Source organism: Lonchura striata, chromosome 4 (genome assembly GCF_046129695.1).
Source record: "Lonchura striata isolate bLonStr1 chromosome 4, bLonStr1.mat, whole genome shotgun sequence".
Classification (NCBI taxonomy): domain Eukaryota; kingdom Metazoa; phylum Chordata; class Aves; order Passeriformes; family Estrildidae; genus Lonchura; species Lonchura striata.
Window position 1 is genome coordinate 26396595 of NC_134606.1, and position 12439 is coordinate 26409033.

General features: G+C 41.2%; 1 protein-coding gene, 1 long non-coding RNA gene and 1 other non-coding gene across 3 annotated transcripts in view; 2 read left to right on the forward strand and 1 right to left on the reverse strand.

Annotated features, from left to right (window-relative positions):
* The window catches only part of USP46 (ubiquitin specific peptidase 46), a 33587-nt gene extending 32760 nt beyond the window's left edge, over positions 1-827 (reverse strand). Inside the window, exon 1 of the mRNA XM_021528765.3 lies at positions 332-827. Within this exon, the coding sequence (XP_021384440.1) occupies positions 332-367 (36 nt within the window). The 5' untranslated portion in view covers positions 368-827. The remainder of the gene's footprint in view (positions 1-331) is intronic.
* A 7285-nt stretch (positions 828-8112) lies between these two features.
* On the forward strand, positions 8113-11871 carry LOC110485016 (uncharacterized). Its single transcript, XR_002467857.1, has 4 exons — positions 8113-8207; positions 8497-8619; positions 9409-9520; positions 10399-11871. It is a non-coding gene; the product is annotated as an uncharacterized LOC110485016 (long non-coding RNA).
* Positions 9658-9776, forward strand: LOC116183625 (small nucleolar RNA SNORA26). Its single transcript, XR_004148287.1, has one exon. It is a non-coding gene; the product is annotated as a small nucleolar RNA SNORA26 (small nucleolar RNA).
* Positions 11872-12439: the final 568 nt, after the last annotated feature.

The window sequence follows — 12439 nt, forward strand, 5'->3', positions numbered from 1 at the left end:
GGATTCAGAACCCAACTTTGGTCCTTTAGCAGTATTAGGGCAAGAGGAAGGGCAGGCGGAGGAAGGGCGCGCCTCGGCCGGGGTCAGACCCGCTCCGTGGGGCCTCGCACTGATTCTGCATCTCCGTGCCTCCCGGGCCCACGCCCGGGCTGCTCCAGGAAAACTCCTCGGGACATCGCACTCTCCTCGGCCAACTCCATCCCAGGCACTTCCCGGCGCAGCCTGCCCGGGGCAAGGGATGGAGTCGCGCGGTTGGGCTGCGCCCCCGGGGCAGCCCCCCAGCCAGCCCCCGCAGGGGCTGCCGTGCCGCCCGCCCCCCGCCAGCACTCACCATATTACAGATGGAGGCGATGTTTCTGACAGTCATGAGTCTAAAGGTTGCAGCGATCCCACACCGCCATCTTTATAAGGTGAAAACAGCCCCGCTCATGGTGGGAAGAGCGCAGGAAGGGATAGGGGGCGGCGGCGGCTCCTGCTCCGGGGCTGGGATAAAAGCAAGAGGAGGGGACTGCACAGGCACCCTTTGCGCCCGCAGAGCAGCGAGAAGGACGGACCTTCCCGGCCTCCCTCCTCCGGGCGAGTGACCGGGAGCTTCAGCAGCGCGGGGAGAGCGGCCGCATCTCCGCTTCTTCCGCCTTTGCCTCTCGCACGGTCCGCAGGGCCCCGGGCTCCCGCTGGAGCGCTCAGCCGCGCCTCTGCGCCAGCCGGCACCGCGCTAATCTCTCCCTTCCTCCTCCTCCTCCTCTTCCTCCTCTCCCGGCGGCCGCCGTTGCCGCTCGCCGCTCCATCGCAGCGCCGCGCCCGCTGATCCGCTCTGACAGCGCCGGGGAGGGGAAGGGAAGCGAAGGGAAGGGAAGGTCAGAGGCAGCGCCCGGCACGGGGCACCCGGCGGGCTCGGCGGGGCGGCCACCGCCGCAGCCAATGCGCTGCGGGGCGCGGGGAGCTGCGCCCGCCGCTCCTCCGCACGGGCCGTCCGGCAGGGGCCGGGGTGCTTTAATCGCCGGGCCGGGAACAGCCATGGGGCTGAGAAACCCGGCCTCAGTGCGTATGCAGCCATACCGGCAGGCAGGGTGAAGGACAGGAAGGCAGAGTGCGGGCAGGAGGACGGCGGCACTGTGCTTTGGGACGTGCTCACCCCACCTGGTTAGGAGGTACAGAGGAGCCCAGGTACTTGCGAAATCCAGAACAGTAGGCTGGAATGTAATTTACTGCCCTCAGTTGGTGCTTTGCATTGCCATTCATGCAGATAACATTTATCTTCACAAATGCTGTTTTGTGACTGTGTCCACACCACGTGTGCAAGTGCTCACTCACAAATTCACGACATGTACCATTTATACAACACGGCAAATGTAATAATCTCAGTTTCTCTTCAAACACAAGCAAGTTGAGGCCCGTGCCTTTCTCCAAGGCAGAGCAGTGTAAGTATATTAAATTTACACACGTGGTAATAGGCACAAGGTTGTTAAATAGCTAACTTGAGGTCACATAGCAAATCTCTGAGGGAAGCAAGAACAGAGTTCAGCTAGGGAAATCCTCATCTTAGAATTCGCCTTTCCTTAGCAGATATTGCTTTTTGTTCAGCAGGAGCTTAAGGCCCGTTTATTGTTCCTCTGCTATGCTGAGGAAATCATTCAAATGAAGAGAGAACTATTAACATTTCTACAGACACCTCTGCTCCTAACAGCACCTCAAGCGTGGCATGCTCATGCTTGGCTACGCCTTTCAGTTCATGATGCTAGAATAAAATAATTGCAGCATGTAGAGCCTGCATCCACAGGCTTTATTTACTGGAAACATTCTGAAGTCAGGTTTGTTGGTTTTGTTTTGTTTTGTTTTGTTTTGTTTTGTTTTTTAATTATCATTTCAAATAAAGATCTATGATTAGGAATAAAAATCTGGCATCAGCAGTAACATCTAAAGATAAATTCCTACCCTGAGAATACTGTTAGATAAGTGGCCTTAATCCAGCTCACTGTAGACAAATGCCCACTTTATAAAAATGGTATCAAATTTGGCATTAGTTGGTATCCTGCTGACAGCTTCAGCAAAGAAACTCAAAATCAAGTTGTCACAGAGACAGAATTTTCTTTCTTCCTTAAACTGGATTAGTTATATTAAATCATTGCAGACATTCAACATACAGGATGGAGAAAGATTTTTGTACCTAACGGAGTGAATGAAGTCCTCAGGGCCACTAAACTGCTTCATTAATCCACAAATCACTATTCAAAAGGGCCATTAAATAACATGGGGAAAAAATTATCTTTGGTATAATTCTATTAAGTTCATGGTCTTACATTACGTGTGAATTTGATCCCAAGTATTTAATTTGCTTAAACTCAGAGAACTGGATTACACATAATATGACAGGTTTTCTCAACATAACCAGGGAAAATGGGAGTTAAGCCGACATGTCAGGACTGAAGCAATCAAGGTCTGATTGGTTTCCAGCACATTTCTAAGTAGCCTGCAGAGAGTGGACAGTACTGCACCGTCCCTGTTTTTTAAACTGATGCCTGTTATTACACAAGCCTAATCATGTATTGTTTTCTGCAGCCTACTTATTCCAATTTACTGTGGAGAATCATAGTTGCTATCAGTAAAAAGTTATGGAACAAACAAATGGGTTTGAAAGGTGATTAAAAATTTAAATGAAACAAAATGCAGTATCTAATAAAGCCATTTGCCTCACATATATTTTAATGTCAATAACATTATTTCCATAATACAAACTCCAGAGAAATCATAGAAAGTGTGAAAACAAAAAAGAAAAAAGTGGTATTTTCATACTTCTGTTTTTCTCAAATGCCAATTACTTGACTTTTTTTGACTTTAATTTTCAGTTGTTTCTGATTTTTAAAGAATTTTTGACACAAAACTAAATTGCTACTGATTAAGCACTTATTAGTTGTTCAAGGGAATGTTTGTAAACATGCACACATATCATTCTATAAAGAATTCAGTATCATATTCCTTAATGATAATATAAATACTTTCATTTAAAGGTGAACATATTTCATGCCTTGTTTCTGAAGATAAATAATAAAAATAGGGAATAATATACAGGAAATTATGTTTCAGTTTGATAATAGTCTAGCACTGTCTTTTTCAATCTTCAGACATATCAAAACAGGAAAGAAGAAAGAAACTTTCATGCTAGAAATGGACTGGTATCTGTGTTTGTTTTCTTCTGCTGTTGTCATTTTCAGGAATAGAAACTTTATTCCTGTAGCTTTTTGAAGATAAAAAAGTGCTAAGCAATGCAACAGATATTAGTTACAAACTTTATAAGAATTGTATAAATAAAGAACAGTGCACAATTGTTTCCACTCTGAAGCATTGCCCTATCTCCTTACAACAAACAACCAACCCTGTGTTTCTTCTGAGTGTTAGACAAAGACAAGGAAAACAAAGGACTATTTATAACCTAAAAGTGCTTATATAATTTCTGTTGAAAGGTCAAAAAATACCTCCTGCATTTAATTTTAGATCCATCTTGGTCTCATCTGGTTTTACACTTGAACATTTCGATTTCACTACATAAAATATGGACCTATTGTAGATATCCTCCTTGGCTAACAGAGGCGTGGATTTCCATAACATTTTCCATCAGACTTTTTTGCAAGAGTATTTTGCAGGCACTCACTCAGAGTTGTTAAATTATTTGGTGGCAAATTAATATTAGGTTCTTTTACAAAGCAAGAAAATTGCCAGCGGAAATTTAGTGACTTGCCCAAAGTTAACACAGGAAAGTTGGTAGCAAATCTGAGACTAGAATATCTGTTCATTCTGTGCTACAAAGACGATACTGCATTTCCTTTCCAGAAATCTTGTAAAATTCCACAAAAGGTTCATTTATGTTTTTCTTGTAATAAACTTGGGCCCAGAAGTAGGTAATCATCAGTCGGTTTTGCTGAACAAATATTTGGAATAGATCAAATTCAGGATATATTTCCAACCAATTACAAGTTGGAAAAAAGTTTTCTTGAAGCATGGAAAATATATAAGAATTATAAGAGAATTCAGAGATCTGAAATACTTGCAGTGCTGACAATGTAGGTTTAGAATTTTACAATTTTTAAAATGTTTTGTATCTAATATTAAATGATGTTCTACCAAAAAATAGCAAAATATCTTGAACAAAATGGAAAATATGTAGACACAAGAATGAGAAATCAGGCTCTTCCATGAAGCTTGGCCTCATTTCAGAACAGACTGGTGGCTTTAGAACAATGCCAAACACCAGCTTGCAGCCTATGGATTGAATCTGTGGCACATGGCTCATAGCAGGTCCATGGAAACCACTCCATCTGCACCTGAAATTCGAATGGTAAGAGTTGTAGTCCATGAACAATTCATGGAAATCCATAGACAATGTGGAGAGTCTAAAACCAAAAAATCAACCCAACTTTAGAATCACTATTCTTCTTTAAGACTGTCATCTTCAAAGCAACACCTACCCAGCATTTTCAAATTATCTGAGAAATTATTCCTTGATTCAAAATACTGTAAAACTTCATGTTTTGGTGACAGTATGACTTGTCAGCATTCTAAAGATAAAGTATGGAAATAAAACTGCATTAAATTGATCCCCAAATCTTGCTTACCTTTTGCTATTTTTTTACTAGTTGGCAAGTAGAGAATATCATCACTTAATTTTTCTCAGAAATTACTACCCTACAGAAGAAAACAAAACACATTTACATCTGACATCATCTTTTCTTGGCCAGACACCAGATCTGAAAGCCCAAAGAGAGCAGAATAAGACAGAGGCAAGTACATTGATGTCAAGGTACCAAAAGCTGACTGAGTAGATACAAAGGGTCTAAGAGTTCTCTAGTGCAAGCCATTAAATTCTATCCTATGAAGAAGCTGCTAAAGCCTCTGCAGCCAGTCCAATGTTGATAATGGCCCGGAGCTGTGATTATCTCATTATATATATCTTTCTCCTGCCGTTTTCCTTCTGCTTGAGTTTCAAATACACTGTGTTAAGAGCTTGGAACAGTGACAATAAGAGAACTTCAGTGTATTGCTTCATCAGTTTAAATAATATTAACCTTCCCCACACTCAGTACTCAAGTAAAAATATTCCCACCTTTCCAGAAAGAAGAATCTTGAAGAATGGTGTCTTCATCAGGTATATTATTCAGCAAGAGAGCTCACTAACAAACTTTACTGGCATTTTTCTTACTTATGCAAAATGTGCTTTCAGGTGGAAAAACACTATTTAAATTCTAATCATACATATCAACTGGAAAGAGATAACCAAAAATTTTAACCATGGAAGTAATTTACCAAACAAAAAGAGATTCACTGAGCAAAAATAACAGAAAATTGAAGTTTTTTACAGAAATATATTGGTATTTCTGCCTCTGAAAAGGAAATAATGATTCTGGCTTGCCTTTCTCTTTTCCAAAGATTTTATTTATTAGTTTTATTCTATTTTACAGGCTCCAATTTTAACTCACAAGCATTCTGAGGACAAAAAAAATATAAAACAAACAAAAAACAAACAAGCAAAAAAACCCCCAAAAAAACCCAAAGGGCAGATAAGCAGTAAGTGGCATTTAGTCTATTTTCAGTATGAATTTAAAATAATCTTTACATTTTATTAAATTATGCCTAAATTAAATTACACTTATTACATTACACTAGATCTCAAAGTTTTAACCAAATCACATGCATACACACACACACACACACACACACACATATATATATATATATATGTAGGACTATTAAATTCTAAGATTTGAAACCTGACAATTATTTAATGCTACTAAATACTAATACTACTTTGCAGGTAATCCAACTGTAAAGACTGATGGTTTACAATGAGATTTTACTTAATTGATTTTCCTTCATATCAGTGTGGAGAAAGTAAAATTGAAGTGAAACATTTATGACAATTGCACATTGTGGTAAACTCCTGATGTTGTTAAATGACTGTTTTCTAGAGTCTTTCTTCTGTGAGAAGCATCAAAGCAGTGACTTTGAGACTTAATTCTTGCATGTGACAAAGACAGACTTGGCTAGTTAGAGCACCGCTCTTCAAGATTTGAACAAGTTAGTTCAGCTCACCTAACTCCTTAAAAAGCTCAACACTAATCTAGAAAATAACCAAGACACCCTGCTGCCACTTAATAAATTTTAAAATGTCCCCATGATAACTGGATTTCCTACAAAGTCTGCTCATGACCAGGCCTGTATTTCTCCCAGTTAATGAGTGATCCAGGGTAATCTTAAAATTAACCTGTACTCAGATCTACCAATATCATGGTTTTTCCCTCAAGTCCGCAAAGTACTCACATTGTAGGCAGACTCAGTGCCCAGCTGAGAAGTTCATTCAGATAAAAGTTACATCCCACACGCACAGAAACAGCAGATCTGCCTGCAGCCTTGTAGGCAGCAGCTTAGTGGTTACAGCACTTTTCCAGGATGGAAGAACTAACCTGCAAGTAAAGAGGCTCACATCCAGATCTGATCCTTGCAGTAATTTATTAAAGGGCAGTTATTTTATTCTATAGAGAGGGGTTGGAAAAGGACAGATAGGTTAGGTAGACTCTGCATGTCTTCTCTTGAAGTTGTGATACTATCAGACACAGTTAGTTTCATGGAGCCAGAGAGAAGGCAAAACAATACAAACTTTGTATGGAGAAAACAGAAGAAAGCTTGTGAGGGTCAAGAAAAAGGTGTAGGATTATGTGAATTATTGAAATGCTCAGCTGGGATGGATACTGGGATGGTTGCTGAGGATTGCTGGTTTTCTGTGTAACAGAAGTGCCAATTTACATTCTGTACTGGAAAAGAAGAAACCAAACTTAACATAAATCCCACTGGCACAAGTGCTAAAAATTTAAAGGTTGAATGCCACTTCATCTTTTTGAATACATTCCATAAAATTACTGATGTGACTTAGATGTCTGACTGTAGAAAATAGTCATTGCAAGAAGCCCACTTGAAATAACTTAAAACTACATGTCTCAAAATTTCTCTCCAGAGACAGATTTGCCTAGAGACATAAGAGAAGTTTTGAATCTTGATGTACAGACAATGAACTGTCAGAGGGTTGTGACAATCTGCAACAATGTTTTGAGTGTCAAGTAGACAGAAGAGGCAACTAGAAGTGGTAGGAAACAATTTCTAGAATCATCCCTTGATTGCAACTACGTGACTATTTCTTTCAGGCTGCATAATATTGGTTTAGCTCTGTTGAAAGTAATTTAAATACAGGGTTAAGATTAGGGATAGCGGGCCAACTCGTTATTTCCACACACTTTACAGGTACTGTGCAGGTAATAATTCTGCATGAGCCAGGAAATATTGTTTCTCGCTGAGAAAGGAAGGTATGAATTATCAGCAACATACACACCTATTTGAGAAGCAGGGACTTCCATTCAATTCAGTTTGGACAATGCTCTTAGGCACAGGCTGTGATTCTTGGGGTGTCCTGTGCAAGGCCAAGGGTTGGACTCGAAGATCCCGATGGGTCCCTTCCTGCTCAGTATATTTTATGATACATTGTGATTCCTATCTACCAGCTTTGCTGAGCAACACACAAAGTCTTTGTGCTACAAACTGTTAATTCCCCGTTTATTCTGATCTGCTCACTCCAAAAGCTCTTAGCAGCATCCCCGGACAGGCAGCCCGTTCATGCGGGCAGCGCAGCAGCAGCGCTCCGCACGCACGCTGAGCTGGCCCTCGGGGCAGCCCGGGCGCCGCCGCGCTCCCCCGGCGCGCATCCTCACACACAGCTCCTAAACCGGGCTTAGGCAGGAGTTTAGACAGAGATCAGCGGCATTTAGTGCCTCCAAACCGCTACACAGCTGCCACTTCGCACCGAAGCCACTTTTGTTTCCCGGCGTTAAACATCTCGGGGCCCCCAGAACTCGGCCTGAGCAGGAATGGACGAGCACGTCCCCGCGAAAGCCTTGACCTGACCCGCAGGAGCGGCTGCAGGAAGCGCGGCTGCAGGAAGCACGGCTGAGAGCCCAGCCCGGCCCCTCAGTGCCGCCCGGCCCTGGGGCAGCCCCGGCGCTCTCTGCCTCAGCGCGGCTCCGCCGTCCACCCGCGCGGGGTCACGCGCGCTGTTCTCGCCAATAGGCAGCGGCGGCTGGAGCGCGTGGGTCTCGCGGGAGCGCGGGGCGGTATTTAATGGCCGGCGAGGCGCCGCTCTGCCTTTCTGTTCGCCGGCCGAGGGCGCGGTAAGCTGCCTGCGTCCGCTCTCAGGGGAAACCGGCCGCGCTCCACACGGACAGGCCCTGGAACTGGGGGTGGTACCTATGTGGATTTCCCTTCACATCTTGCCCTCTCGGAGCTTGGCGGTGCTCCGGGGAGTCAACACAGGGGGATAGAGCAGCTTTCCCTCACTAAAACCCAGTGCGGAGCCCTTCCCTCCGCCCTGCATCCTGTCGTGAGGCACAAATGGTCCGTCCCTCCATGCCCCCGTCACGGTGCCCTTGCTGCCCGGCTGATGCCTGTTTCCCTCCGCAGTGTGTCCGAGGTGCCGCCGATGGGCGGGAGGCCGAGCGCGGCAGGCCGGGGCAGGCGGGAGCGCTGGCGATCCATGGGTGAGGGGCACACCGACATCATCACCCCTCCTACAGCCTGGGGCTGGTAAGAAATGCTTCGGGCTTCAGAAGTGGAGGGCTTTGAATCTCCAGATTTTTAAAAGACAAACATACCTATCAGGTGCTGCCCTGTGTCTCTGAGCCGAACTGTCTACGTTTGCGCTCTCCCATTCTTTAACCCGGAGCTATTGAGCTGCACAGGCCTTAAATCTAGTTTTTTTATAGGACACATTAAGAAAACTGCAATTATAACCTGTGATGTTTAGGCTGTAGGCACTTAGGACTTGGGCTCAAATGGCCTTAATAACCGTTCAAACAAAGAAAAAACCCTCTGTCTTGAGCTTTCCCTGCGGTCTTCTACTCCGCTTGTAAGTGTCCTTTGTCTCTTGCTTCAGTGCTGTATAATTTGTAACAAGGTCCATAGCTATTTGTGAGTAGACACAAGGTATCAATGAGTTGTCAGGGAAAGATTCAGTCAAATCTACAGGTTTACAGCTTACCTCGGTAGTGTCAGCACTAAAAGGAATTCAGGCTTAATAAACTTTCCATTGTTTATGATTAATGTTTTATTTTACAAGATGTTAAAAATATGTTCTCTGTAGTTTAACTGGGCTAATGAACATGACTTACCATCAGATTGAACCACTAATTACCTTTCACTCTAGGTTTTGATTTGAAAATAAACTTCTTGTAAATGACTTCTGCAACTCCATGGAAAATTACTTTTGAAATGTTTAACAACACAGTAGCAACTTTGTAGAATAAAATTTAGTTTAAAATTCTAGCTTTAGTTAAACAGTACTGATTATAGTTTTCCAACTTTTTGTGTGTTTAGAGGCCTCACATAGCAACCTCATGCTTGCAATGTTTTAGACATGGATAATCACACCTAAATGTGAAGCAGTACTTGGGACTTCTTAGGACTAAATAATGCCTTCTAATGGAAGGTAAGTGTGCTGTCGTCTAATGACAATTGTCAATCATTTTTAATATTGCTCTTTAATAATTTACAAATTTCAAGCAAATTGTAGTATCTCTTGTTGATAAGAAAACAATATACTAAAATCTACTCCCCTTTTATGCTTTGCCCTCTTAAGTCTGGCAGTGTCTTAAGTGGCCAATACTGAGGGGAATAAAAGTTCTCTCGCAAACCCAGAGGTGAGGTTGAAACTCTTCTTTGGATTGTGCTTAGGAGGAACACATTTGTATAATTGCTGAACTTCAGGAAACTGCTGAATCAACTTTATTAATAGTTTGTAGGAAGATTTTGAACTGTCTTGTTATGATATCTCAGTCTTAATATCACAGGTTTCTCAAATCTTTTTGCTTTGTAAACCTGATGAATGTCTTAAGAGTTTCTTGTAAATCATTTTAGTCTCCAGGTATGTAATTGTGAAAAAGATTATCAGATAATAGTGAATGCATTCTGTTCCTGAAGGAGTTTAATTTACTCCTTGCTGGAAAACAAAGCAAAATAGCTTTGGTGAAAAACTTGTGTGGTAACTTAAAATGTTATATATAGAGTTAGCAAAAAAAAAAAAAAAAAAAAAAAAAAAAAAAACAAAACCAAAAAAAAAAATCAAAGGAAAGCCAGTGATAGTTACTGGATCTGTTTATTCTAATATAGCTGGTCCTCTGGAATGGAATCCATACTAATGGTATAGGAAAGGAAAATCCCATCCTCTACAAAGTAATTTCTTTTGAGAAATGGCTCTGGCCTAAGGTTAGTATCTTGTAGAAGGTTCATGTAGCTCAACCTTAGAACAGTTATCTGTTTTTTGTGTGCATAATGCTGACTGCAATTTAAATAGAACTTCTTTTACAGGAATGAAGACAATGTGTGTCAGGAACTGACATTAAACATCAGTTTTATGATTTCCTGAGTGGGTGATTTCTGACTTCATACAAGATGATTCCAGTTGTCATCTCGAAGTATTGTCTTGGAAGTAGAATTGAGACAAGCAATGGCTTAAATTATGTGTTCAATGATGATGTTGAAACAGGCATCTCACCATTTGTTGAAACAGGTTTCCTAGCAAAAACTGCTGTAATTTGACTATTTGTGGATTAATTGAAATAAATTATGAGTATTAATTAAAAGTATGCTCCTAAATTTTGTGTTCTGAAGGTTTCTTGTTAAGGTACTTTCTGTATGAAGACTTTGTTTCGTGGATGTAAACACTTTTGTTGTCACACAGAAACATTCTCTTGCCATGTTCAGACTTGACAAGCTAGTCTTAAATTTACAATTCCATTGAAAAAACACTGAATATTTTTAAGTATTTTGTAATGCAAAAGCACTGAGATCAATCAGCTAATTGTTATTTCAGTACACTGTATGTGTTCTCTACAAAAGCATTGTCTCAAACTGTAAAGAACAAGTTACCAAGAATCTCATTCCTTGCCTATTTTAAATTAAGAAGGTAAAGGTTGCAATATTCCATGTAAAGCACTATAAGTGAGGAGGTCCTTGAAAAGCTAGATTATTGTTGAGCAATTAAAAGGTTATATATGCTTTTCAGTAGCTTATGTCTTAATATTGGAAATGTTTTTCTTAATGGTGGGTCTTAATTTTGTGCATCCTATTACTGCCAGTGCTTCTATAGAATGTACAAGCAAGGATATGAAATAGTCAGAAATGGCTGTCAGGTGCTCACCACTGCCTACTTAGGAGAGTGAGTTGGTGTGGATTTAGGAACAAAATATGTGTGTATTTGCCCATAGATGGTCATATTTAATTGCCATCTAGACAGGAACTTTTTTTTTACCTTTGCTTAAATATACACTAAAAGGGATTAGTAATAGCCTACTTAAGGCCTTTTAGGCTCACCGAAGTCTGCTTGTTTTAAGAAGAGGCAAAATTAAATTTGAAGGATATACAGAAGTACTTCATGATATTAAACTTGACAAGTGTCAATTTCCTCTTGTAAGAAACTATAATTTCTTAAAGTCTTGACAGTTCTATAGACATTTGTCTTCTGTAGCCATGCTTAAGGATTAGTTTTTAGTCTGTTCAGTTGTGTTATGGGGTTGTTCTATGTCTGCCCTGTGCAGTTTTCTGATTTGCCTCTCAGCTTCAATGTTAATTGGTGATGTCTAGTAAAGACTGATTCCTGAATATTTATTCCTGTTTTCCTTAACCTGTAAACTTGTTTCCCTTGATAATATGGCATGATCTTTGTAGTGAGCTGTCTATACTTGCAGAATTTCTGAAGGGAGTCAGGAGTTATCTTAGAATTAGGGTTGGCATTTTTCTTTCCAGATTAATTTTTCATGCAATAAATGGCATTAAATTCCACATGCTGCTCTGTCCACAAGGATCTTGTCAGAATCAAGGTCTGTTGGGGTCTGTAGCCAGGCTTTTTGTTTCATTGCTATCCAGTTTCCACTTTCCCCTCCCCCCTTCCTTAAAAAGAGGTGTGTCTTAAGTTTCAAGCAGTTTAATGTAAAAGTGTTCTAGGATCTACCTCTTTCTATTACTGACAACTAAAGTTTTGTGTCAGTATGTCTGATGCAGAAGATAAATTTTTCACATTAGTGGCTTACACAGTATATTTGCACTATGGTATAAAAGCTTCCAAATAGAATCACTGTTAATGAAATCATAATTGGCTGCTGCTTTTGATGAAATACCCACATGCCACTAAGTGACAATGCTGCATGCAAGGTCTAGCCTTTGCTGTTCTCTTTTTATGAGACATCTGCTTAGAGAGGCCACTAGACATGATCCACTATTCTGATATCACAGAGCAAAATCAAATTGAGTGGGTTTAGTACATCTACAGAGGGAGATCAAGAATGAAATAAAGTCTACTTGAAACTCCATGAACACCTAAAGTTTCACCAATCTTGTTCTTTAAATAACT